The sequence below is a fragment of the Triplophysa rosa genome, linkage group LG21 (assembly GCF_024868665.1).
Source record: "Triplophysa rosa linkage group LG21, Trosa_1v2, whole genome shotgun sequence".
NCBI lineage: Eukaryota > Metazoa > Chordata > Actinopteri > Cypriniformes > Nemacheilidae > Triplophysa > Triplophysa rosa.
Genome location: NC_079910.1, coordinates 3,977,149 through 4,005,111, shown reverse-complemented (window position 1 = coordinate 4,005,111; position 27,963 = coordinate 3,977,149). Strand labels below are relative to the sequence as shown.

Here is a 27,963-nt window from a genome sequence, read left to right as displayed (position 1 = left end):
AAGTTTAACTTAAATCCAATTTATTTTAATAATTTAAGTGTCCACTTAAAATAAAAACTATAAAAGTTGCGTTAGAAAAAAATAAACAAAAAATAAACTGTTATATAAATATTTAAACTGTTTTAACAGAACCGTTTTAAAAGTTGTAGTTATAATATGATCTAAATTGCTTTGAAGAGCCCGTTGTTAATCCACCCAATATTGTATCCCACTATGCAATGTGCTCAGACTTGACCGGTTGTGGCCAGAAGGGATACAGCTACGACCAAAATCTCACTGGATGAGCACTGTTCTCATCCTAATTCTACCCCCAGAGCAAACCGTAAGATTTTGACGTAGCTGTATGCCATTAAGCCTTATGCCACTTGACCTTTTTGTAAGTGTAACTAAAATCGCACAGAAATAACATCACTGCAATTTATTTCTTTTTTTGAAAGAGTTTTGAGTTGTTTTGCCGAACATTTGATTCCAAAATACCCAATGATACCCAACAAATGGAAGTGATGACTCTTCATAGAACATCAAAAAGTTATATATTTTAATTTTATGTGAACATTCATGAGGAATATGTACCATTACAGATGTGACGATTCTGAACGCGGCACTAACCTGACTAAGGAAAGTCATTCTTTAAAAATAAAAAAAATGCTTTAAAAACTTCACATGGGTATTTAAACCACCAAATGTTGACATGGTCATTTTTTTCATGGTAAGGTTGACATTTGCATGGAATTGCCCAGAATGTAGTCACGTGACAATGTAACAACACCACCATTTTACACGTTTATTTTTGCATACTCTAAAACAACTGTCAATCATGCAAGCATTCCATTTTGAACAGCCTGCATACTCACATTCAGCTCGTGATGAAATACAATTTAAGAAACAGACACCTGAACTCAAAGCAATACAGAGAACAGTTTAATGAGATTTGCATATGCAACGAATATGAAGACATTTTAAGAGAATTTTAAAGGGGACAAAAGTAGACATTAAATTTGGCAATGTACATCTCTGAAACATTTTGTTCCACGTGTGATATGTCAAAGGACAGAACAGAAAGGACAGATTACAACAGTGAGGTGTACAAACCAGCATCCGTACAGATGTCAAAGGTTTACAGCCGCTCGGCCTCTCAGCTTAAGTTTGGCCATCTCTAAAGTGCTTGTGAACAAGACAAGTTCACATTACAGCGGATGATGTCTGTATAAACAGCTCAATGTTTTTGACTAAATTAAATGAGACTCCAGTGTGGCGTCTGCCTGCAAAATCTGATAAACCGTCCGCGAACCAAGACCTGATGGCAAAACCCACTAAACTAAATAAGAACGAATTGCTTTGTTAAGCTGCATTTATAGATATTTATTTATAAGACTCCACGTAGACTATTCAATGTGTCTTTTCTCTGGTCTGGAGTTGCTGAATTGCAATGTACGTCATGACACGAGACAGTAAGATATACATCTGGGGACGATACGCTTAGTCTCCGCAGACATCACAATTAGCAATTGCTCTGCGCTGTTTATTGGCACCGTCCCTCGACCGCTCAGTTTCAGACAGGAATAATAGCAAAAGTGGCACTTGATTAAATGTGACATTCGGAACGAGTAAAAAATGACCACAACACACCGTCACCACTGTCGAGATTCATCTGTGCGGGGAGTGTTGGTGGGAAATTGTGATATAACCATGGCTTTTTTCTTTACTCCCTCATGTACATGAGATTTTAAGCGTTCTCATGCTGTACCCGATTAGCTCTGTTCTCTAATATACATTACAGATTTTCCTAAATGTTTGTGTAGCAGCCAATACATACATTTACATATGTACACGTACATTAAAAAATATATAGGTTGATATAGATTTCTATGCATTTGTAATAAACCAAATTTATCTTCATACAATATTGTTTCGGTATTGTTCTTTAGGTAAACAGCTTTTCCCAGGCCCAACATTAAATGTCCATGCCATAACTCTCTGTATGGTTTCACAGTAAACCGTTAAGAAGTGTAGAGTCGTGAAAGTCTGCAGTTTTAGTTCTACGATGGAACATGCACCGATGTGAACGTGTTACATGTGTTAATCTGTTGCATTTTAAGTGCCTCGAAAACAAGAAAGTCATAAAAAGAAACCATTCCCGCGATTCTTCGAGCGCTTGCAGGTTAGTCCGGTCGAAGCTGATTGGCTGACAGCAGGAATCAGGGATGGAACTTTGAACTTGATTTGCTTAGTTTCTCTGTTAGCCGCTGAGCGGATGGAGGTCCACCTTCACCTTCTCTCCACTGCTGAGCATCCCGATAGTGGGGTAAAATCCCCCGTCCGGAACCACCACCTCTCTCCTGCCGATGATCTTGCCGTTCCGGGTGAAGAATACCTACATGAGCACAGAGGGGCGACAGCGAGTCAGCATTTCTCAAGTCAGAGAGGAAAGGGGGCGAGAGTGAGTCAGCATTTCCATAGCTACAGGGCTGATACACGGCACTCGACGGTCCTACATGCATGGCAGCCAAAACGTTGGATACTTTAGAGGGATTGTAAAGCTATGATGAACAAGATAAGCACATCTGTTTCACAGCACCGAGATGGCTTTGGTATTCTTGAATTTTCCAATAAGCCTTTCCAGGTGATTGAATATCTGCAAGCGAATTCATCTTACAAAATTTCATTTTACCCCTACAGTTCTGTTTCGGTGGTGACCAGACATTTTGACTCCTCAACATTCTTGCCTAAGTGCCGTAGCGAGAGTCTTAACTCTCACCCAGTGTGGTCAAAGGTCAAACAGAGTCACAGATTTTGCCACGAGAGAACTTTCGATAGTCCACTTGGAGACCCTAATGCATTAATGTTGTTCGAGGTTAAAACGCTTGACTTGATAAATGAAAGTTAAACAAACTCCAGTCTGCATTAAAACTAATATAATGACGGTTCATTTATTCAGCTGTCAAACTAAGCCTTCGAGGTCTTTCATTTACAAGCAAGTCGCTTGTTTGTGGATTTAAAAATTCATAAAGTTAGAAGACGAGACACAACGGGGATGTGAAAAAGCAAAATAAGTCTCTTCTCTGTCTATGTGTGTATGTGTGTCTCACCATAACTTTCCGGCCCTCGATTTCTTGTTCTGGGTCATCTTCCTCTTCTTCATCTTCATCGTTCAAATACAGCAAGTTTTCCACGCGTCCTTGCTTCGGTCGTACGTCTGCGGCATCCCAGTCCTCGATTTCATCTGTCGAGAGTGAAAGATTTAGCTTAATATGCCGTTAGATATATGGACCGGCAGTGTTTTCAATTGACTGGTTTCTCATGCAACTCCTTAAACAAATAGCACACCAAAATGAACGAGTAAACATAAAAATATTATGTTTATCATCTTTACTGAACGTCATCTCACCTTCAAAGTCCAGCATGTAGTCCCGAGGAAACATGATTCCGCAGCCCATGATGTCGCCCTCGAAACAGCGTGGGCCAAACTGATCTCCAACCCCACTGCCGTGAAAGATCTTCCCATCATCTGTGAAGCAAATAAGAGTGTGATGTTAAATATTCAGAGTTTTATTTTAGACACATAGTAGCTAGTCATTTTTTAAAGATCAGTGGTTACAGCATGACGCTAGCGACGTCGATCCCAGGGATTACACATCCTCAAATGCAAATGTGCTGTATAGTATAATGCAATGTAAGTCGCTTCGGATAAAAACTCTGCCAAATGCATAAATGTAAATGTTAAGTTGTCAGAAAGTCATTTAAAGGGACATTTCACCCAAAAATATAGAAATAAAATAAATTTCATTAGTTCCTCACCGTTATGTTATTCCAAACATGTGAGACTTTCTTTTTTCTACAGAACACAAAAGAAGATATTTTGAATAACGTTGGTAACCAAACAATATTGTGCCCATTGACTTCCATTATATGGACACAAAACCACCGAGACATTTCTCAAAATATCTTCTTTTGTGTCTAACAGAATAAACAAAGTCAAGACAGGTTTTGAACGACATAAGAATGAATAATACTATCCCTTTAACTATGAATTAACACTTGGCAGTCTTTTACTGTCATGATATCATTCACATCATTATATGATTTATGTTACTTTTGAAATTCATAAAAAGATGGTTTTGTATTTCAAGGGGAATTGTGGTTACAGAAACAATCTATACATCTTTTTCAACCGAGCAATAAACACCCGCAGGGCACTGAATGAATGAAGACATTATGAGTCACATCTACAGTTAAGTGTTCGTTAGAAGCATCAGATGGAAGTCCTGGTGTGATCCTTAAGAGCCACACACACACTCCCCATTCCTAACACATTTGCTCTTAATGATCCAAAGATGTCTCGCACGCCTTATCCAGAGCCTGACGGGACGCGCACAAGAGAAAAGCTCTCGTGCCTCCGTTCCTTTCTCCTAAAGACGGTTCCTTATATAACGAGATAACAAAACAAAAAAGAGAAAACAACCGAAAGCAAGCGAAAGAAAAACACGGCGAGGTTGCCTGCAGACACAAACCCCACTGCGGTGCGTGGCTTGTAAATATTTGTGAAGTTGTCATGGGACCCGTCCCGGCACAGGATACCGTTTAAACATCCCTATCTGAAAACACGGGGAGGGAGATGAAGACACTGTATCATTATGATTCCCATGTGGGTCCCCGGCCCAACGCTGCATTCCCAAACGTAGAAGTCGCTGCGGGAGAGGAAGAGAGCTAAAAATAGATGAGGGTCTCGCTCTCTCGCAGGCCTTCCGCTTCTCTGGCACCTGAGCTGACGGGAAACGGTACACCAGATCGCAAAGAAGGCTTTCCTCGAACGACGGAGGGTTACTTGGAGCTCCGTCTGGAAAAGGTTGATTCTTGATCGCTTCCGCAAACAAGAAGAGGTTTATGAGCCTCGGGCTGAATACGGAAAAGCTGTTCGGTTGTTTGTGTCGTCAATAGGTGAAGAAGCTTAAAGGGACAGCTCGCCCAAAATTGTTAAAAATCCGATTTGTTCATCCTCATGTCGTTCAAAACATGTATGTGACTTGTGTGTGACGTGTGTATCTGTGGAACACAAAAGAAGATATTTTACGAAATGTCTTTTCTGTCCATACAATGGAAGTCAATGGGGGGCAATGTTACCAACGTTCTTCGAAATATCTTCTTTTGTGTTCCGCAGAAGAAAGAAAGTCATACAGGTTAATAAACTTGCCAAGCTGCCAAATGCAAGCATACATTTTAGTAAAAAAAAGAGCTTTTAAGGAACCCAAGTACACATCACAAACAGCAATTTAGGGCAGTGCAACCCTTGCCAACTATTTCCAGCAACTTGGCGTGGACGGCGGTCGCATTAAGAACAGATCACTTCAACGGCACTCCGTCACGTTCTGCCTGCCACGAGCCTTCAGTTCCAAACTGCTGCACTAGTTACTCATTTAAACTTGAATAAATTTAGCTCACTGACTTCCGATTTCTCCATCATACAAACAGTGTCCGAGGACATACACGACGTGTCCTCCCCTGGAACATCGATGGTGACCCCAGCGCAACACATCAACGGCCCTGACGGCGGTCGTATGTGCCCCGGGGCGATGACTCACAGGATTGAGTCATGGATGCGGGCTTCGTATGGATCAATGAGTCACGCCCCCCTAATCTGCCCCGCGTGTGAGCTAATGCCAAACCTCCATCAGCGGGCGCCGCAATGAGGCGCGGATATGACACGCACCATAAATGTAGCACCAACAGGAGGGCGTCCAGGTGCCAATGACGAACCGCACCACCCTGATGTGAGTGATGATATGATAGAATTCTTCTCGCGACACGAGACCTGGGTAAGTTCACAAGCAAATAAACACGAGTAATTATGGGTGTCAGCTTTAAGAAAGGGGCATTGACGCTCAAGAGGTTCTCTCTTTGCGCTCAGTCCGATAGTAAGGGAACTCAAGCATGGTGAGGTGCAGAGTACGGAAACCAAATCTATCGATGTCCCGGCTAACAAGAAGATTAATGAGTGAGGTGTTGAGGCGTGCGCATTTCTGTGGCATCTTTGTTGTTGCAGCCAACTCAACTTAAGAACCGAAACAACCCTCCGTTGCTCGACGTCCTTTGACGCGCTGGACAAGATGAAGCCGTTTAAAAGAATATAAATTAAGCAAAGAACCACGTTGTTTTAGTCAAACAATGATACTTTGTAATCTGTCATGTGGAGTGGCATGAGGGCATGCAGGGCTGGTGGAGTGTAAAGATTGTCATCTATACACCGAGCAGCAGTACTGTCTTATCCAGTATCAACTTCCTTCAGGCTGCTTTGTGAGACGGCACCCGTGGAGTCAGATAGGGTTATTTATGCTCGTGTGATTTGAAGATCTGCTCCTCATCATCACGGCCATCTCATCTCCACGATCCTCTTATCAGGAACCCGTCCCTCCACACGCTGTAGAGATGGTGCCCATAGATGTGACGAAGCCGAGAAACAAGCCGCACCTGCAGGAGCTCTGGGTAATCCACGCTTGAACAGTGGTTGGAACACAATCAAAGATGAAATGAAAACAAAAACAAAACAAACTTTGTGTAAACAGGATTTGGATGTGTGGAATTCACGTGTAAATAGATTTTGATGTGGGATGGGAGAATGATTGACATGCTTTTGATTTTTGGCTGCTTTAGTGATAAACACAAGGATATTGTTGTTAGTTCGTGAAGACGATGACAAAATATCTTCAAAATACATGTACTTGGAAAACAGAATGTTTTAGGACTCGCCTGCGTGATAGGCGACAGAACCTCGACTCCAGCCCGGGTGCCTGTTCTTTGGGTAATCCTGAGAAAAGAGACACGAGTCAAAATAAGATCCATATCCAAATAATAAATATAAGTTTTAGACACAGTTATAGACCTCCGTGGATGTTAAGAACTTCTCGAAACAAATTCTTTGAATATCAAACACTAAAAGCACTTCCATACAATGAAATACATTCCCTTCATACTAATGAAAATGATATGATCCACGGCCAAAAACTATCAGAGCATTTCGTTCGTTGTTTTAGATTGTAAAGAAATACATTATTATCTGGGGTGTAGTTGTCACATAGCTTCAGGCATTACGTATTTTGTGTACAGATGCTTCATGCCAGCACAAACATGAAGAGCAGCCAACATTCTGATAAGATCTAACAATGACTCCAAGACAATTACTTCATTCATACAAAGAAACTATAAACTACACCACTGGACTAAAACAAGAAATAAAAAATATACAGAAATTGTAAATTGATTTAACGCATTCATAATGCTTGAAAACAGACTTCAGAATCAGCTGTAAGCTGTCACAACTAGTGAAACTAGTTACAGTCAGATTATATTGCCAATTTATATTACATGATTCAATTTCATTTACATTTATTAAATATCCAGTGCACGAATTTTAGCGGCATCTAGCGGCGAGGTTGCCAATTGCAACCAACGGCTCACTCCACCGCTCCCCCTCACTTTCGAAGCACTACGGAGGCTGACACAGGACTAAAATGTCACGTTTTCGCTTCTTTGCCGAAGGAGATAACGTATTTACGAAACGCGCTCTGTAGAGCAGTTTGTCCGTTTAGGGCTACTGTAGAAACAACATGGCGAATACCGTGCAAGAGGACCCGCGGTGTATGTAAATAGAAATAGCTCATTCTAAGGTAAGGTCTTTATACACCTCTGACACACACCTTTTTACACAGTTATGAATATTATATTGCATTTCTCTCAATAGATCCTCCAAAAGATGACACACTGGACCTTTAATGTGGAGCTTTTCACAACACATATTGTTTCAAAGCAGCTTTAAAAATGCATGTTTCTACATTAAAATTAAGAGTCAAGGTTATGTCCATATTTCAGAAATGCACAAACCATGTATCGGTAATAAAAAAATCATGTTGAGAACCTGATGCAAGATGGTAGGCTTATAATAATAATTGGAATGATTTACCTGTTGCATCAGATTTTATATTTCAGAGATGGCGGCATTGCATGTTTAATGTGTATTTTAGGGCAATAATGCATTAAATAAAGAGACGTAAGAACCAATTCATAAAATAATGTCTTTCTGATGCTACCACACAGGAGAAGATGGTTAACAACATACTGTAAGAGCAGCTCCGTGTTCTTTTCGATTTATGATCCAAGTGTGAATCACAAAACCCTGTTCTGAGAAAGACGCATGATTCAAGCAGAAATTCCCATTCTGAGAAGGAAAGATGACACTTTTAATATCTCTTGGTCCATTCTGCACTCTACTCGAGGCACAGGACTACACTGTGAGGTTGTGCAACAGCATGAAAACACCTCGGGCAAATCTGACAAACAGCCCTAAACATGTAGAGACAATGGAGCGCCACTCTCTGCAAATACACATGACAAAGTAAACTGTTTTCGAACAGGACTTAATTTAGATCGAGTTGCGGCCCGACACCATAATAAGGATTCTGCGTTCCAAATCATGTACAAGCGAACAGACACTTCGACGTGCCACGAGCCATCAATCACTCGGCTAGCGCCGGCGACCCACATAACAGTTTTTTAAATATGTCAAATGAAATTAAACACCACGAGACTCCTGTTTGGAGAAAGGTGCCGTTCATGCATACAGTGTTTTGGCCCCCTAAGGATACTGCAAAAGCCATTAGAGAGAAGCACGGTGCTTCCAAAAAAAACAAACAGTAGCGTATGTGTCCATGCAGGAGCTCCACCTGGAGCTTTTATGTGCTTTACTCCAGCTACCTGCATTTCCACACAGTGACAAAGTCAACAACCGCCGGTGGAGGCAGATGCACATCTCCACACAAGCGTATAGCTCAGAGATTAGGTCAAGAGGGTAGCGTCACCATCCGGGCGCTGTGGAAGGCAGGGGACCGTGTTTGTGCAAGCTGCTGTCATCGTGAAACGGTAAACACGCAATGGAGCGATAGAAGAGCTCGGATAATTAAACATTTCTAGTCTGTTTTAAAACTATAAAAAACATGAGGGTTTATAATAAAACGCTTGCTCGACTGCTCCACAGGAAGCTCAAACCGAACCCGGATGAGAGCGGAGGAAAGGGTCGGTGCAGGAGGGGAAGGTCAGAAGGTAATAACGGTCGAACCCATTCACGCACCGTGGCCGTCGAGGCTCCTGTGCGCCTCCACCTCTCATTACGGCCCAGAAGATCTTTGTCCTGTATCCTAGCAACACAGTGTGTATCCGGACACACACACACGAGCTTGTACTGTTACGAGTAGAAAGGGAGGGGAGCCGGGTCTACGGCAGGATGGGTTCAGTCTGTGTTCAGAGGTGAGGGTTCAATGATCGCAGATAAGAACTCTCCTCTTCCTCCCCCCATATCCGCTGTCACACTCGTAGCGAATCCAGTTAAAGCGCGGCTTATAACTTATAATTCAGCACAGGGATCCCATCACGACCCAGGCTGGTCCAGAAGCACTTCCTGTCTCAGTTTAGAACAAAATACAACCAACAACTTTTAGAACTGAAACAAATGTGAAACAGACATATTTAAAGCAACACTATAGAACTTTTGCTCAAGGCTCCCCCGTGTGGTTGATAAGCGCAATTGTCTGTTACCAGTGTTGTAAATAATGTCGCTTGATAAGCTTTCCTTTGGGCAGCGCAAAACACATGAATTTGTTTAAGTAAGCTGATGAAACTAGTGAATGCTGAAACGTCATTTGAAAACCAAATCGCACTTTTCAGCAAGCAGGGAATGGGTGGGGCTGTGTGTACTGACCCGAACACAGAACTTACAGTGTAAGAGTGTGATTTTAGCTACTATGAGGCTGCTCAGGTAGCAGTTCATCCGGTTAAGAGTTGTTCTACCACTGAAATCATTTTTGAGACCGAAAAACTACGAAGTGTTGCTTTAAGACTCAATTAAAAGACTGAAACAGGAAGTGCTTCTGGACCAGTGTTGTTTACATGTTAGCCACTCGGACAGAGGTGACAGACGCCGACTCGATGTTTTTACAATTAACAGCCGCATTGTTTGTAAATGTCTCTCCAGACACAGGATGCAGGGAACAGGGCTGACGTCCAATGGTAGTAAACAGCAGTTATGCAGCTACGCATCAGACACAGATGCACACAGACAAAACGGCTTCGTTAAAGTAACTTAAAAACCTCAAGTCTGCTGTTCTCAACCTGAGAAAAATAACCCTTCACGTTTCTCATGACAGATCGACAAGTAGCACAGTGGTCACGTTCCTGTTTCCACCATGGTTGTGCACTCTATCTTGTCAGGGACATGTCAAAGTACGATTCGACAGTCAACCCTACGGCTAAATTTAGTTTCATGATGTATAGCCAAACTGTGGCTGTGATATGAGAAAACGATTTGGAAAACATAAAATCACTTTTTTGTGATATTGTGTCCTTATGAATAGCACACAACTGGTATACATGTATATCCTTCAAAACAATTCATGCACTTCACATTAATCATCGTAGCACCCTTACAAATGAGGCACGCTTAAAAACAACGCAAGAAATGACTTACTCGTCTTGCCAGGCCCAGGGCGATGTAACACTTCTCTCCTGCATCCACGATCTCCACTTCAAAGTAGTGACTGCGTGTGGTAAGGGGCTGTCGGGCCTGAGCCAGACCCACATCCATGATGCTCTTTCCTTTCCCTACATACTCCAGAAGCTGTGGAAGAACACATCACAGACTTCATTTACATCATTCACAAATCATCAGTCAAAATCTTACTTTGTGAAAGATTCAGAAATACTTTGCATAATGTACACTCGTAAAAACAAAGGTGCTTCACGATGCCATAGAAGAACCTTTAACATCCGAAGAACCTTTCTGTGTTTCACAATAGGTTCACTGTGGCCAAAAAAGGTTATAAAAAGTTAAAAAACTTGTGGTGGTTTGGCTGAATGGTTCTTTGTGGAACCAATAATGGTTCTTCTATGGCATCGCTGTGAAGAACCTTTTCAGCACCTTTATTGTTAAGAGTGTAGGGGAACCTTCTGAAATAACCATAATGCCAAGCAGCATGTTAACCAAGGAAAAGAAAACCCGAACGTCTGAAATGTGTTTGTTTGTCTGCTAATGTGATGCGTTGGTTTTGAGGTCTACATACTCATCATGTATGGGCAAACCCCAGCAGCACACGGCACTGATGACAAACCCTTGATTGACATTTTCCATCAGGCGTGTTAGCAGAGAACATCTGACATAATAAGCTTATTAGAGAAGACAAAAGGTTGACCTCTCTTAATAAGTTCATGGAAGAACAAGGGTTTGGCCTCGTCTTTCAGCTACTGTATAGACATGTGAATGGTATGGGCAGCCCCGCCTAGCTTTACGCTTGACAAGACAAAAACACCAATGGATTGTGAAATTACCATCATTAGTGTACGCTAACATTTACCTTTCGTGGCATTGGGGTTCAAATACCAGCCAAACATTTCCTTCAGCAGTGTGTCAGAAATCTACAATGATGATGTCAATGGCACCTGTACGTGTGAACGAGAGCTTTGTTTACACTGCCCTGAGGAAGCATTTGTATCTGGATGGAGCAGATTAAAAGGTTTAATTGGGTTTTAAGGATACCGTTGCTAGATTATAACTGCTGTTGAAGCAAGAATGAGTCATCTCTCGTCGGCTGTCTCAACCTAGTGAGCTGCCTACCTAGACAGAGTTCTTAGACGTCAAATGCACATCAGAATAGTAAAAGAGAAAGGAAAACTTAATTTAACTGAATTTAATTCACTTTAAAGGGATGGTTCATGCAAAAATCTAAATTCTTCCATCATTTACTCATCCTCATGTCATTCCAAATCTGAATTAATGACTTTCTTCTGCAGAATGCAAATGATATAAAAAAAAATGCTGGTAACCAAACCACATTGACCCCCATTCACTTCCACTATATGGACACAAAAACACATATATTCTCAAAATATCTTCTTTTGTGTTTCACAGACGAAAGAGTCATAAACAGGTTTATAATGACATGAGAGCGAATAAATGATGAGCAAATTTTTTATTTCTGAGGGATCTATTCCTGGTCCCCGACCTTTTTGTTCATAATATGCACATCAGATTGATGAATTCTGACATCAGATTAAACGCTAGTAACAGCGTTTTTGCCCATCACGGGCCTAAAAATGGCAGCTCACTAGTTTTTGAGACTTGAGCTCGGTCTTCCTGTCACCGTTACATTGAAAGTCCAACTTTCCTACACACCACATCATGATTACTTTCAGATTTCGACCGGTTGATATTAATTACCCACAAATCTGCGCTTGCACGGGCAATGGAAAAATTTCTCCAATGGCATGTACAACAACCTTCGGTATCCTTGTTTACGGCTACAAAGGACTGGAGATCAGATGGACGCTGGGACAGACCCGGGAGGCTCCTACAACCACATGCTGGTAATGACTACCGATGGCCCATATGTGCTCCTACGCTTTTGAAAACACAACAGCGCAAAAACGTCAAACACACAATTAAACTGACAAGAAAAGATCGCTGTCAATTCTCCAAGAACATCCCCTACCAACATCAAACCCGCTGACGGACTACGGAAAGTAATACACACTGCAAACAATCAGCCTGCGCTTTGATCCAGGCGAGCGTGGCCAATAAGCTCTTTAAAGTCCGATCAATCCAGTTAAACTAATCACGGCGCAATATGAAAGAACGTGTCTGTTGAAATGAAAGACATTGGACACTTGAGAATGCACCAGGTGGCCGACGTCCATTAATCTGTTTCAAGTGCGTGTTGCTTTTTATAGACGCAAGCGGTGCTTTTTTATTCCCCCCACCTGGCTCTTCTTTTCACATCGCCCTCTTTAAGCTTTCGTGCCAAGACGGTTGCCTTCTCCTTTGAGGACGGAGGCAAAATTGAACCTAGTCACACCTTCCTGCCTCCTTGATGCTGAGTAATGGGGAGGTTGTCTACCTTTCTACCACTCCCAACGGCTCTCAACAGCTCCCAGCATGCTTGGATGACAGCGCTGACAGATCCAACATGCTTTCAAACAGCATGATCCCAGGACCTGCTTGGGGGCGGCGGATTGTTTTGTTGACCCGCTGCCCCGGCAACAGGTGCAACACTGCAAGCAAACTCCACAACTTCCTGTGACAGTGCAGAGAACGTAGAAAAGGTGGAGATGGCCACGAGAGGAGATGTTTGTCAGCGAAAAACAGAGATTCGTCTTGGGGAGGCATGAAAAGTGCCATACAAAGTTTCAACAATACCCACTGGAGGGGGGAGAGAGAAAAAAGTTTTGAATGCAGACTTCATTTTCAACATCTGACAGATGAAAAGCTTAAGTTGTTACAAGTTGTCCGTCACTTAGAATAGAAGACTAAATGCAATTTATCCTAGACTCGCCCTGTGTCAAGCGGTTAACTTTTCGCATTTAAGCTCGTCTAATTGACACAATATGATATGAACAGCTTCAACATGTAGACTCGATTTAGTTGAGCGCTTGGAATTCCAAGCACTTCCAAGACGTTCCTCAAGTTCCTCGTTTCCAAGAAGTTCCTCAAAAACAAATCAAAATAATGTGAAAACACAAATATGGATCTATGAGCGCTAAAACACTTTTTCAAGGTGTGGCAGGAATTCCACGTCTTATAATTGTCTTAAATTAAGCGTATATCAAAACAGTGTCTGTGTTTGGCTGATCCCCATGTATTTATTCAAAATAAAACGACCAGTGTCTAGCGAAAGAAGTCTCATCAGTGGTTTGGCCCGTGCCGTCTTTCCCCACCTTTTAATAGAACCAGTTGAAATATCAGGACCAGTTATTGCCGAAGGGATGATGCTGCCCTACCATAATTGTGCATTCCTGCCCAAGGATGGATATCACTGATGCTTCTGGACCTTATGTGATAAAAGATGTTTAGATACTTGCACCTTTTGATTAGTTTATGTTGACAAAGCAGTTAAAAATACAGTGTATCCGTCAACATTTACAAAGTTCTCCAGAACCACAAATATGAAAATCTTTTCTTGATTAAAACTATGTTGTTTTCCAGTAAAAATGCTTAAACATTTTCAACTTCTTCTAACTAAATTTGTTTAGATTATAAAACTAGGTAAATTGTTTACGTGAGTTAAAAAAAGCTATTTTGCATCTTGTTTGTAAAAGTGCTTGCATTGCCATCACGTCACTGTCAAGTTGCAATGGTGTTTTTTTATTGTGCCGTACATTCGAGTGATGTATGTAGAGACTTACATCCTTCAGGAATAAATTGAATCGTTGGAAGTTGAAAGCCTGGTCATTAGTCTGTCAATATAAATGTTGTTAGGAGTGGTCTTTGATAAAAAACTGAGGTTGTTCCAAATCCGTATAAATGTATTTGCTCTGATGAACACAGAAGAAGATATATTGAAGAACGTAGGAAAGTTCTGGGGCACCTTTGACTACCACTGTAATTTTTCCTACGATGGTAGTCAATGGTGGCCAAGAACTGTTTGGTTACCAGCATTCTTCCAAATATCTTTCTCTGTGTTCATCAAAACAAAGATATTTATACCAATTTGGAACAACTCGAGGGTGAGCAAATGTCAGAATTTTTATTTTTGGGTGAACTGTCCCTTTAAGGGCAGAATGGTGAGGGATCACCACACTTCATGTGGGGATCGAATCAGCGACGCTCCGTTACAAACCCTAAGTACCACTCCACTACACCACACACCAAGAAGCTAGGCCTCACATTCTCAATAAGAGTGTTATGGATGGAAATCATACCGTGGTCTCCTGTGTGGGTGGTACGAATTCTCCCACCAAACCACCAATCCTGAACCCATCTCTACATGATTTAAAGACTATAATTGCCAACAGCGGCAAGCTCTTCCTGCGCCCAACCTCCACCTGTTAATCTTCTAGAATAAACGTAAAGCACTCCAGCCATTGTTTAACTCGGCTCTGTAAAGTCCCTTTCACATGCACCTCTCAACACATGCCTCGTGTGCTTCACATGAAAACCACTGTCGACAGAATTACAGAAGAGCATCTTTACAAGGCCGCTAGATCACAAGTCACGATATGCCTTCCGCTTTGTGTCATATAACAAGATACAGACAGATCTCTTGCATCTTGTTTGGATTTTCATGCACTACCCACGTAATCATACGTCACGCTACCAATTCTTGCGTCGGTATCCAGGAGCTGCGGGGCAGTCATAGGTATCCGCGTTGCAAAAACAATCTTACAGGAAACTCTGCATCATGCAGATTGTCTGGAAATGGTAAAAAGTTTAAATTTGACTGTACAAATCTGATACAAACCCAGCAGAAATGTCATGATAAGTCAGGTTACCGGCCACTCCCTGTTCTCTTTCGGATTTCTCATGTTTCCTTTAAAGGGTGTAGTGATGTTCTTCTGCTTTTCCATACAGTATCTGCTTGGGTTACAAATGAAACCGTTCCGCTGAAACAGATGAACTCGGCCTGACCAAAAAGATCGTCCAAAGGCTCACTGCCCAAACTAATGGAAACTAGAATAATGTTATTTTTCAATTTCTTAGTGTGAAAGATTTTAAGCCGAGCTGAAGGAACTTCATTTGCCCAACTGGGCAAAACACAAAGTTGTGATAACTTTCTAGTTTTAGGAAATTATGCTAATATATCGTCGCTGCCCTTCCAAAACCTTGGATGTCCAAATTCAGAAAATGGACAAAACGCTGTACATTTTAAATAATTAAATACTGTGTTGTCAAAGTTGACAAGCACTTTTAAATACTGTAAATAATTGCAAAACCCAGTCACAAACATAAAGGGTGAATAATAATAATGATTTATGCCAAAAACTAAAAATCACAAAATATGGAGATACAAGGTTTCAGAAGGACAGCAGCGATATTTAAAAGGGCTGTCAAACGATTAATCCCATCCAAAATAAAAGTTTGTGTTTACATAATATATGTCTGTGTACTGTGCATATTAACTTCGTATTTATAAAAACATTTTTTAAGAAAAATATAAAAATTAATGAATATTAATTAAATAAAATAAATGATATGTAATTAAATTATCGATCAATATAAATATTAATATACATTTAAATATTTCCTAAATAATATAAAGTATATATGTGTGTTTATAAATACAAAAGTACACAGACATACAGTATATTATGTAAACAAAAACTTTTATTCTCGATGCGATTAATCGCAATTACTCGTTTAATAGTCCTAATATTTAATGGAAAGCATTACCATAATACAATACAACAATACAACCACCAGCAGAAAAAAACTTAATGTTAAGCCCTGAATCCACTAAAGCCATGTTATTTAAAGTTCAGACCGAGAACAGACATCTGCACCAGCCCTGGTATCTTATTCAATACAAAACTATAAAAACCGTCTGACAGTGGTTAGTGTTACAGTAATACAGTTCGACTGGCTGTAATGATAATGAATTCCCGTCCAGACTTAATTGTTAAAGCATGTGTCTAAAACCCTAACCAGAATGAAGCAGGCCACAGTCACATCTCCAGTGCCAGAGGGGCCGAGGATCACCGTTGTGCTTTTGTGTGCGACAACCGAGACTAAATCGTTTCTCTGGGCGGGGAAAATATACAGTACACTAATGGGACGAAATTTTTAAATTCATTTTCAGACACTGCCAAGCCAGATGAACCACAGAGTAGAAAAAATAAGCATAGACAAAGGGGCCAAAGAGACTATGACAATAAATCTCTGCTCAGTCATTATCACCCCAAGCAAATAAGAAGCGTGTGTGTGTGTGTGAGTCAGTGGGAGAGTATTTATGAGTATGAATGAGTATATAAGTAAGACCATGAGTGAGTATGTGTCTGGGTGCCTACAGCTCTCTATGCTAGTGATAAGAATCAGTTGGCATAATGCAATTCATCATGAGTGTGAATGTATACAAGATAAGCCGAGGGTCCCTACTCCCTAGGGCCATACTTAACATTTTGAGCTACAGGAATCTGTGCGTGTGTGTGAAGTGAGCAGAAGTCCAGGTGTTCTATAGCTGCCACAAGGCCGTAGGGAGATTAAGTCGGTGGGCAGGGACTCTAAACTGATCCCCGCTTAGTGTTCGCAGAAAACCGCACGTACACATCAGTGCCAGCCAAATGCCACCGTATAACACACACAGGCAAGGGTGACCATCAGCAAGGCCTCTGTTTGTCAATTCACCTTTGAGTTTGCATTATCAACATTTATTCACCCTCATGTCATTCAAAACCTGTACATGAATCTTTCTTCTGAGGAGTGGTTTTGCGTTCAAACAACGGAGGACACAATGGGGACCAATGTTGTTTGGTTATCAATGTGAAATATCTTCTTTTAGGTTCTGCAGAAAAAGTCATACAGGTCTGAAATGACATAAGGGTAAGGTAAGTAAATGATGAAATAACTATTTTAGGTTGTCTATCTCTTTCATCTTGAGATTTATAGGTTTATCAAAAGTTTTCATCAGTCTCCATTACCAACAGAATTAAACTACACAAACTAAATTTAGCCCATGAATCTCTCCCAAAGACCACTAAACTGAGATGGTAGGCTTACTAGTGGCTATAATCTGGCTAACTGAAAAAAGATGAAGTCAGCAAATCCTCACATTTCCATGTGAGCTTCTTTTATATTTATGAGGGATTGTACACCGATAGCAGGATTTTAGACAGCTGTAATTTATGTGCTGTAGTTTGAGCCTCTGAAATCACAAAGTGACCACATTACTACAAAAAACAAGTGTTGTCCATCAATTAACAAAAAAGTTAAAATTGCAGTTACAGTATATGCACTTACAATAAAAGTTCAGACGAGTATTAAAACCAGAAATGTTAAGTTCATATTTTTGTTTAACCAATGTGTTTTTGAAATGCAAGAGGCATTAAAAGCAAAAAAAAGTGTCAATTCTCCTATTTCTCTTGTTATCGTGTTAATATTTTTGCATACCGACAGGCCTATGAAATTAATAACATTATCCAATCTTTAAAATTTCTATTCACTCAAAAATCACAATTCTGTAATCATTTACTCGCCCTCTTGTCATTCTAAGCCTGTATGACGTTCTTTATTCAGCAGAACACAAAAGAAGATATTTTGTAGAATGTTGGCAACCGAAAAATGGCGGTACCCATTCACTTTTATTGCACCGACACAAAACCAATGCAAGTGAATGGGTACCGCCATTGTTCGGTTACCAACAGTCTTCAAAATATTTTGTGTTCTGCAGAAGAAAGAAAGTCAGGTTTGAAATGACAAGAGGATGAATAAATGATGACAGAATTTTCATTTTTTGGGTGAACCATCCAGGATGGTCCCTGATCCCTTTAACTGTAAACATATATACAGTTCTTAATGCCTATCCTCTCTGGTACGTTTACATTAACCATGTAAATGTTATCAGGTTTAATAATATCACATAATCATTACACTGAAGGCAAGCGATGTAATCATAATAGTCTCATATCTATGTAATGTTTTAAGTCTTTTGGAGACACTTCTGAGTACTTTAATGGGTATGAATGCACTTCTATTACAAAGGCGGATTTGCTATTTTAAAATAGACACGAGACTATTAAGATACAACAATAACATACGCTGAAGCCAAAGTACAGACACAATTGCCCCTCCAAGAAAGACTCTTAACCTCAGGTTTCTGTTATTAAGGGAGTGGCTTTGGATAAAAGGTGCTAAATGACTACTTACCATTCAGAACACTTATTAGATCATGATATCACCTCAACATCTACATATCTAAAGGGGAAAAGCCAGCCACAATAATCCTTCTTAAGTGCAGTCAATTAAAATCAAACATAAAAAAGCACACATCTCACGGCATCCATTACAACAGTGCCTTTACGAGCATCAAAATATCTCCCTGTTATCACATGCATAAAGAGGGATGACATATAAAGCATGTAGATAAACAAAATCAGGGAGTGTTTGGGATGGCTCTCGACAGCTAGGATGACGGTTAGCAGCGTGCCAGAATGTGATTCTCTTATCTAAACAGGTGTGGCTGTCCTATAACAATGAATATAAACACTGCACAGGAGCAGTGCCGCCTTACAAGGAACATTAATGCTATTGTAATCGGATCTGTGTGGGCTAGAACATCTTCATTCGACCATACGAAATAAAACAAAACAGTCAAACATGCCATTTAAGAGAAATCAAGTTTATTTTCACGTTCATCTTTCTTCATTTACTCAAGGTGTTGAGGGGGATTTGCTATGTAATGAATGTATGGCAGCAGTCTATACGTAAAAAGTCACGTTGGCAAATTTCACTGGTTGATGAAAAAAATGTGTTTTTTTCCAAAGATATAATGATCAAAATTGTATCCGTTGCGATACAACAGAACCGACTATTTGTAATTCATCTGATGTAAATGTGTTGCCACTAGTAGACACGTTTACCTTTATGCATTTGGCATAAAGGAACCGTCAGCCCCAAAAAACTGGTATCATTTATTTACCCTGATGCCATATGACTTTTCTGTGGAAAAACAAGAGAAAAGAAAAGAAGATATTTTGAGAAATGTCTCTGTAGTTTGGTGTCCGCATAGTAAAAGTCAATGGGGTCCAATGTTGTTTGGATACCTTCATTCTTCAAAATATCTTTTTTTGTGTTGTGCAGAAGAAAGTAAGCCCTACAGGTTTGAAATAAAGCAGGGTGAGTAAGTAAAAGAATGATCATTTTTGGGTGGAGCATCCCTTTAATTCAAAGCACATTCGGCAGACTCTCTAATTCAAAGTTTTGGTTTACATTAGACAGAAGACTAGAGTACATTCTAGAGACTAGTAGAGTACTTGGCTATTAAGCCTATTAAAGAGTCATTTTATTACAGGTCTACCACTGCTTCACACAAGATCCATCTCGTAGAGAGATCTCCAATTCTAAAAGAACCTTAACAATTGCATGAATTCACTCAACAGTGACTAATGTGGAAACTAAACCAAGGGGCATTAGACATCGTTCCATCTGCCCAAATGTTCAAGTTCTTGTCAAAACATGCCCTTATCAGCAGTGTCTATAAGTCTTAGGTTCCCAGCCCAATTCAGGTGACAGAATCACTCCTGTCCAAAAGGGAGCCGAGCCAGAAGGACTCACGAGAAAGCGCACAGCCAAGAAAATTCTCTGGCACCCTGTTGGTTCTCTTATTGAGTTTTTACAAGCTGGTCTGGTGCCAGTTCTTGCTCGCTTGGTTCGTGCCATCCAACCAAGAAAGCACAAAGAGCGAGTCGCACTTCATGTGGCCTGCATTCAAGAACTCAGTATAGCATTAACAAGCTGGAAGAAGGTCCAGCGCATCAGATGGGAAGGTGAGCATGATGGGTTTGATGCGTGCATGCTGTGTTTCCAAAAGCACATCTGCCCTTTTTGCAAATGCAGTCTCACTCTATTGAGAAGCCCTGCTCCACAACCAGCTCAAAGCCACGACAGCATGTTCTCTTCAGAACTCTACTTTAGGAATGATACGTGGCCTTCAGCAAACACCATCATCACCTCCAGGCGGTTTCTGCAAGAATGAAGATGATGTTAACTTGGTAATGGCTCACAGGAAGTCAAGCAATGTGCGATTTCATTCCTGTCATAATTTATTGGGGTAGGCCAGTAAATTGGTGTCTGGTGATATATGACGATTAAACTATTTAAAGTGGGCATGACATCATTTTAAAAGTTTTTAAAAGAGCCAGATTTTGGGAACATATACTTTATTTATCACAATAACCTTTAAACTTTCAGAAGAAAAGGAAATGAAAAGATGGGCTTGACTTTACACGAAAAAGCAAATGTGGGTGGTAAACACAGCTTTTGCAATATCTATGATCCTATCTGAACAGGAAACCATAGTGCTTTGGTTATGAGCCATTCCAAGACTAAGAAACAAGCTGTGGTGAGTCCTGTTTCTTTAATAACAGTGAACACAGTGCACTGGCATTGTAATAGTCAGGCAAAGTTTGCATGTTTAAAACAGTCTTCCTAACCTACCACCACAACTTGAAGAACACAACTTATCATGTGCAAAGCAGAAGAGATACAAAATTACTTACTCGCCAAAGCAAAATAACACAAAAATACACAACCTCTCCCACGGTCCACAACACTATTTGAAGGCAAATAAATATTCTAGAGCTTGGCATACCTAGAAAGAATCCTAATGAAACATCTTGATTTTGGTTGTTTTGGCTTATTTTAATGCTTGTTTTATCTCTTTAAGTGATCTTCAAGCTCCCTTAAAAGTTTATATAATTGGCTCACGCTTGGTCTAACGGCTGTTTAAGAGCTGACGCTCACTTACCGTGCCGCTGACTTTGACATCATAAAGGCGTGCCCACTCATCTTCATGGCTGTCCACCATCATGACGCTGTCTTCCTCCTCTGAACCCCATTCTGCCTGCAGGTCGAGCCGCACCTCCTCACCCAGAGAATGCATGCCAATAGCTGGAAAGAAGCCGTCTCTAGCCACTGGGACCACCACTGTCCCCACCTTCCACACACGCGCACACACACAAACGGGCTCTGTTACAAGATTCCATGCGGTTAACCAAGACTTTACAGCACATCGTATCGGTGAATAAAATCTTCTGTTTGAAATGATGTATCATTCCAAACCTCAAAACTATCTGGCCAGCTGGAAAGCCAGTCATACACCATCCACCAGTAGCAGCACAAAATTTGAAGAATAGACTATTGTGTGTTTAAAACCTTTTAATTTCTATATTCTCATAAGAACTCTCATGTGGTCACTTTAAGTGCATGAATAATGTTTTGCTTTTTTATTATTACATAGCCGTCCATTCAAAAATGGCCTATACTTGTGGACTAAAACACTGTTTAATCTTTTTTTAATTTTCAAAGCAAGAAAAGTACACGCGTTACAGGTCTAAGCAATAACGCACTGGGAATTAACAAAGTAAAATTTTAGAAACGTAATTTAATGCAGTTGCCATATACAGAACGCCGTAAACAAACAGCTGTAAACATTTGTGCTGTTTCAAAACATAACTCACCTCCTTTCCATTCTTGGTAAAGAACACAGTGACAAGGCCAGCATCAAAAGTGTCTGCATAGATACCACAACCGATGCGGTCGCCACGGTTACACTTAGGACCAAACTGCTGACCGACAGGATTGCCATTGTACAGCCTGTGGACACACGAGACAATCATTTATCTTTAAAGAAATAAGAAGTGATGCTGAAACAGAATTCTAACTAGTTAACTAAACAAGTCAATAATAAACAATATATTAAAGGTACAATGCTGAAAGTGAACGATGGCTCGAACTTACTTCCCATCATCAGCATGATAAGCAATTGAGTGTGGAAGCCAGCCAGGCTGATGGTCAAGTTTGTAATACTGAGGAACCAGACCGACAGCAATTGTTCCCCTTACTCCTGTATCCATAATGGTTACCTGTAGGTATCATAAATACCACTATAACCACAGGAACATCAAAGATTAAAAACACACAACAGTATACAAGCAGCACAGCTGAGAGCCTGTTTTTCAAAGCTTTCGACAAACTGACAATTTGTTTTGGAATGACTAAAGGGTAATAGACGGCTTTTAGGGGGTTCTAAGAAAATGCCAACGGTAACATGCGTCACTAGCAGCACAGAGTCAATAACAGACGGTGCAGAAATCGACAATTAACAAGAAGCGCTCGACTGAGTCACTGGACGGAAATGTCAGGTAACCTGCTATTAAGAATTTTAATGTCTTAAGCTACCACTTTCTTCTGCCTTTGTATGCAAAGCATCTCGGCACAATTTCAGCAGGGCCACACCTTCTCCTCGGCGAGCTCCTCAAGGCTAGTCAACTTCAACATTTAACTATAAAATTAAATTAGGGCTGCCAATCTTATTCTTTAATCTGTCTGAAACAACTAGGGCTTCAAGTGTTTACGTTTTTCCTGCCCTTAAATGGAAAGCTCACACAAAATGAAAATCATTATTTACTCAACCTGATGTCGTTCCAAAACTGTACAATCTTCTTTCTTACATAAAGCTAACAGATATAGCATGCAGCATTAAAATCTGAAGCTCTCAAATTTCATTTAATTCAAATATGGTGCATTGCATTTGACGACAACACGAAGATGCGAGAACCACGTGAAATTAGAACCACTTGGCATCAGATTTAAATGGAACTCAGGCAAAGCCAAAAATGATTAGTACATAATGACTTTGTTCCACAGAATATTATACAGGTTAAGATTCATGTGAATAAGTTATGGCAAGCCACAATAACAAAAAAGCCTCATCTTTGAAGGGGGTGCACAACACTCGTGTTATATCCATCTATGTGACTATGTGGAGGGGGGCAAGCAAAGATCTATGCATCCAGTGTTTGCCACACAAACTAAACTTAACTCTGCATCCTCAGCCAAAACCACTTACAAGCTTAGAAAAGGACTCCTCTAGTTTAAACAAGTCCAGGTTTCCTCATCTTCCTTGTTGCCTCTTTCGAGGATTTGATTTCCAAGCTTTAGGAAGCAACTGTAAATCCTGAAATTTTCATCTAAATACAAACGCTTGCAGCTGATTCCACATGTTTCCTTCTGATAACTTAATACACTACAAAGTACAAGGCACTCAATTATTTTACCACAACTTCAACGAAGAACTTTGCCATGAACCCAGCGGCTATGAAATTCCACTCTGGTGATCCAGAAAAAATAATCAATTACACTAATAGAGAAATTTCCACTTGACTAAGGACAAAATTGAAGTGCACATGCACACTCGAGCACCCTGAGAAAACAGAGCAGGGGTTAATCACTGCACAGCGCTCAAATGTTGAAACAAGGAAAACGGCAAAGGCGCAACAACGTAGTACTGAATGTGATGGAGCATTGGCTGCCCAGCCCAACCGTGCTGAAATCAAACCCCTGTGAAAGGAAACATGAGGACCACGCTGACGCATATCCCGTCAGGCAGATGGCCTTTATAGACAGGGGAAAAGTTCCCAGACTTTAGCAATCTGAAGGATTCTCTTGATTCCTGCGTCATGATCAGGTGATCTAAAGCCTGTACAGCGAGGGCGAGTTCTTTATCGATTACTCATAAGTCACCACTCTAGATGTTGCATTGATTCACGCTTGCTGAAAATATTGTTGGAGCACACAGACGCGTGAGTGAGGCTATCGGTCAATACGATTGCGATACAGTTTGGTTTGAGACATCTGCTTTGAGAAAAAAGCCTTCTTTACAAAGCACAGATGATTGTTAAAAAGAATTTCTGCTAGGGATTTGGCCATTTCTTTTTTATTGCTTCAAAGATGGGCAGAACCCAAACAGTAAATGAGAATGTACAGGACGTTTCTAAATTTAGAAACAATGCTTGAAAAAGGGGTTTGCTGTAGTGCTGGGGTGAGCGAAGGACTCATCAGGATACAGTAATCTATGGGTTGTTACTTTCCTGCTTCAATGCTCAAGAGAGGAAGTTCATCAAACCAGCTCAATCTTTCAGCAGCAGAAAGCCATCAGAGCTGTCTCCAGGTTCAGACACACATCCAAGCGGTTTCTGCTGTGCCCCATAAATTAAATAATCTTGCCCTCTCCCGAAGCTTAATTTACAACCCAATTCCTGTGAGTTTTCCGGTACTAAATCACCTTTGAAGCTTTTTCAAACTGTAATTTATGGCAAAGTTGCAGGAGAAGCGATCTCCAAAAGGTGATATCCGTGTTCATCAACACAAAGGGCACAACGGGCACAAAGCTTACAGCCGGCAATGTGCTTCAATCCAACAGAAAGGCTTGGATTAAAAAAACATTTTTAACAAAAATAGATGCTACAATAAAAAGGCTAAAATAAATGACTACTGACCATACTGCCTATTACAAAAAGGAGCCTTGTGAGATTGATTCAGAGTTTCAAAAATCTTAAGAATTCAAAGACTGTGAACCTTATAACGGAAGGGGTCCAAAATGTGTGTTACGCAGGGTCACTGCAAAGATTTCACTTTTGCAAGCTAATTTACATCACAAACAAAAACAATACTGAAAATGTCACACCGATTAATTTAAACTGCAGAAATTATTTTAAAAAAAAAATCAGGTAAATAAGAAATCTACAAAATGGTCTTGGTTTAAAATAAAGGAAATCAACACACTTACAAAAAGCAATAAGTACAGGGCTATTACATTAACTAACAAAAGCCAAGAGAAAGGGTGTTGAAGTGAATCACATTCTAATGTTATTAGCAACCCCACAACATAGGTGTGCTGCTTACCTCAAAGTAACAGTTTCCTTTTGATAAGGGGCGTGGAGCCACATAGCAGCCAACTTCATCAGAGTTCCCTTGGTAACTACAGCAGGGAAGTAATAAAGAGCTTAATGTTGCTATAGGCACATCATTACATTGTCCAGTGAGGCATGCACTAACGGATGAAATCATGCTCGGTTGTGTTTCAACACGTTTCTTGATTTTTCACATTGATTCTTTCAAAGCCTAATTAAAGCCACACAATTAATGTTTAATTCAAGAGTGAGAAGCTATTTCAGACCCATTAAGATGACCCAAAGTTGTCAAGTTCATAAACATTAAATGTGCAAGATACTGCAGTCTTCCTAAAACGCAAAGCAAAATACTACTACAAAAAGTCATCAAACACACATATTAGTAAGAATTCAGCAAAATGTCATTTCCCGTTCAAATCAAACCGTCTCCGTTTTATTCATGATAAAGCACAGTTACTGATGAATGTGGTGTCAAAGACAGATATCACAAATCAATACGTACTCAATTTATTTTTACATGTGTATATGTTTTTGAATCACTGACTTGTTCACACCGCATCCAAAAACAGATCAGTGTCAAAAAATGTGTTTGGGGTCTTGTTTGACTTCAAATCGGAAAAAAACAAAGAGAATCAAATGACGTCACATGTGCAAGGCCTGTTTATTTTCCAGTGATTCAAGTTTGCTTTTCATCTAAAATAAAAACAAGTAGCCAGTGACTTTGACTGCAAATATAATTGTTTCAATCAGCGAGGTCGAGTCGAGGCTGATTGCGTTTTTAGTACAGACTAATGGCTCGAATACACGCACCCATGATGTTCTTCGCTCGCGAATCCAGCTACGTGATACCGATGGGGGTAACCGGTTGTGCAATTCCAAACACACAAATAAATAAGGAAAAATGAAAAGCAGCGCTGAAATTTTCCATACAGACCAGAGGGGTCAACGGATGAATTCCACTCCAGGTGGTGACTTTCAAACAAAGTGGAAAAAGAACAGAACATGGGTTACGCATGGTGCAAGCTCACCTTAGCGTGTCTCCGTTCTTCAGCATTCGTTTGTATCGCTCTTGATAACGAACAGCACGAACTTCCCTGATTTCTCTGATCCTGCGCCGCCAGTTCAGGAATCTGTAGTGTAAATTGATATCATCCATCTTGCCGGGCTGCAGAGTGGGAAACAGATGCCATAAGGTGTAAACGCCTTGGTCTGAGGACCTGCGACTCCAGGCAATCTATCTGATTGAGGGCTTAAGAGGAGAAACTGGTAGATTCAATATGAAGCAGGGCTCCATACTAACTTTTTTTTTTACAAAGAGCACTGTAGCCCCAGACTGAAATATTTAGGAGCGCAAGCAGAAAATTTAGGGGCACACCTTAAATCAGCCTGCAATGCAACTATTGACCCTTTCCCCCCAAAATAGCTGTTTTATTGACAAACGCATTGATAATAAATAGACTTAACTCACAGAAATTATAATGTGCAGTTTTATTTTCATTTCCGGACTCTTCTCTTCTGACACACATCGGCCTAACGTTACACTGGTGGGCTCGCGATCTACTCGTCTTTTCACATGAGTTATATAACTTAATAACTAGAAAAAAATCAAAATTGGCAGGTAAAAAACGCTTGCGCTGTGTCGCAAAATGCGACCATTTAGTCGAAGTCTACTCTGGAGCCCTGCGAAGAAGTACAAACAGACTTGCTTTACACGAATTAACACACATCTGTGCAAGTGCTGTATTTAATTTAAGCATTAGATATGGCTAGGCCCACATGAAATCTGCACCCACAGAAACAGATTATTTCGTAAATCTAAACATGCCGTCTCTTATGTATTTGTTTACTGAATATTTTGGCAAATTCAAGTATGCTTAGCTATCCTTTATCATTCATGCACATTTCTATTTGAATATGTTTACCATCTAAAGTCTCCAAAGGTTGGGAAATGAAATATTACCTCATCTGACAGCAACACAAAAATGAAATGATGTTTTGCTATTTTTTGAGTGACAGCCCTAATAAAGTCTCCACAGATAGTATCTTATTATGTGTCACCTGTCATTCATGAAGCCAGGAGATGACAGCCGACTATTCTAGATTACCACAGTTCTCGAAATGATTTTGACAACCAGTGTGACAGGTCGCAACATTAAAAAGGTCAGGACTCATGTACACTCATTAGATTCCGATCATTACTAGGTAACACTACAGTTTGACAGATTAAAGTTAATTTACATACTGTCACCAGACAGAGTTAAAACACTGACACAAAAAACATCTAAATATACAAATGTATCACCTCTAATATATCAACATACGCGTTTTATCTGCTATTACATATATATGAAACGAACAAATTATGTAAAACGTCAAAAGTAGCAGGTTGGTTTCAATCAATCAATGCTAATCATCTTGCTGGCTAACATATTATTAGCTGGTATGAGGCCTCCTCAAAACAAGGTGTCAAAACTACCAACCGGCTAAAAATACCCAGTCAAGAGTGACGCATCTAAATACTTTGAAGTAATGTACGTACCTTATGTATATCAGTGGTTTAGACATTACAACATTTTAAGGCCACTTGTACTTCTAACTATCGACTCCATTAGCTACCTGACAAACTTCGTAGAAGTGAGAACGGCTCTTCCTGGATGACGCCATAGGCACAGTGAACGCCGCGCACCAATGAGAAGCCTCGCGAGCTTGATTGACAGACGCTTAGCCAATCAGAAACTTTGTAGCGAG

At 40.3% G+C, this 27,963-nt stretch overlaps 1 protein-coding gene across 1 annotated transcript; it reads right to left on the bottom strand.

Annotated features, from left to right (window-relative positions):
• Nucleotides 1-35: 35 nt before the first annotated feature.
• On the bottom strand, nt 36-27,890 carry spryd3 (SPRY domain containing 3). The gene is made up of 11 exons (XM_057363115.1): nt 27,755-27,890; nt 26,244-26,380; nt 25,208-25,283; nt 22,262-22,386; nt 21,982-22,117; nt 21,270-21,458; nt 10,511-10,660; nt 6,745-6,802; nt 3,389-3,508; nt 3,090-3,223; nt 36-2,374 (listed from the first exon to the last, which is right to left on the bottom strand). The coding sequence occupies exons 2-11, from the start codon at nt 26,369-26,371 to the stop codon at nt 2,240-2,242; spliced, it is 1,251 nt and encodes a 416-aa protein (XP_057219098.1). The 5' UTR covers nt 26,372-26,380; nt 27,755-27,890; the 3' UTR covers nt 36-2,239.
• Between the last annotated feature and the right edge of the window lie 73 nt (nt 27,891-27,963).

Coding starts and splice junctions, on each gene's coding strand:
- spryd3 (XM_057363115.1), bottom strand. CDS start 26,371: ATGGATGATATCAATTTACACTACAGATTCCTGAACTGGCGGCGCAGG. Junction 25,284..26,243: donor AAGAACGGAGACACGCTAAG/GTGAGCTTGCAC, acceptor TCCCTGCTGTAG/TTACCAAGGGAACTCTGATG. Junction 3,509..6,744: donor TTCTGTCGCCTATCACGCAG/GCGAGTCCTAAA, acceptor TTTGCTTCACAG/ATGATGGGAAGATCTTTCAC.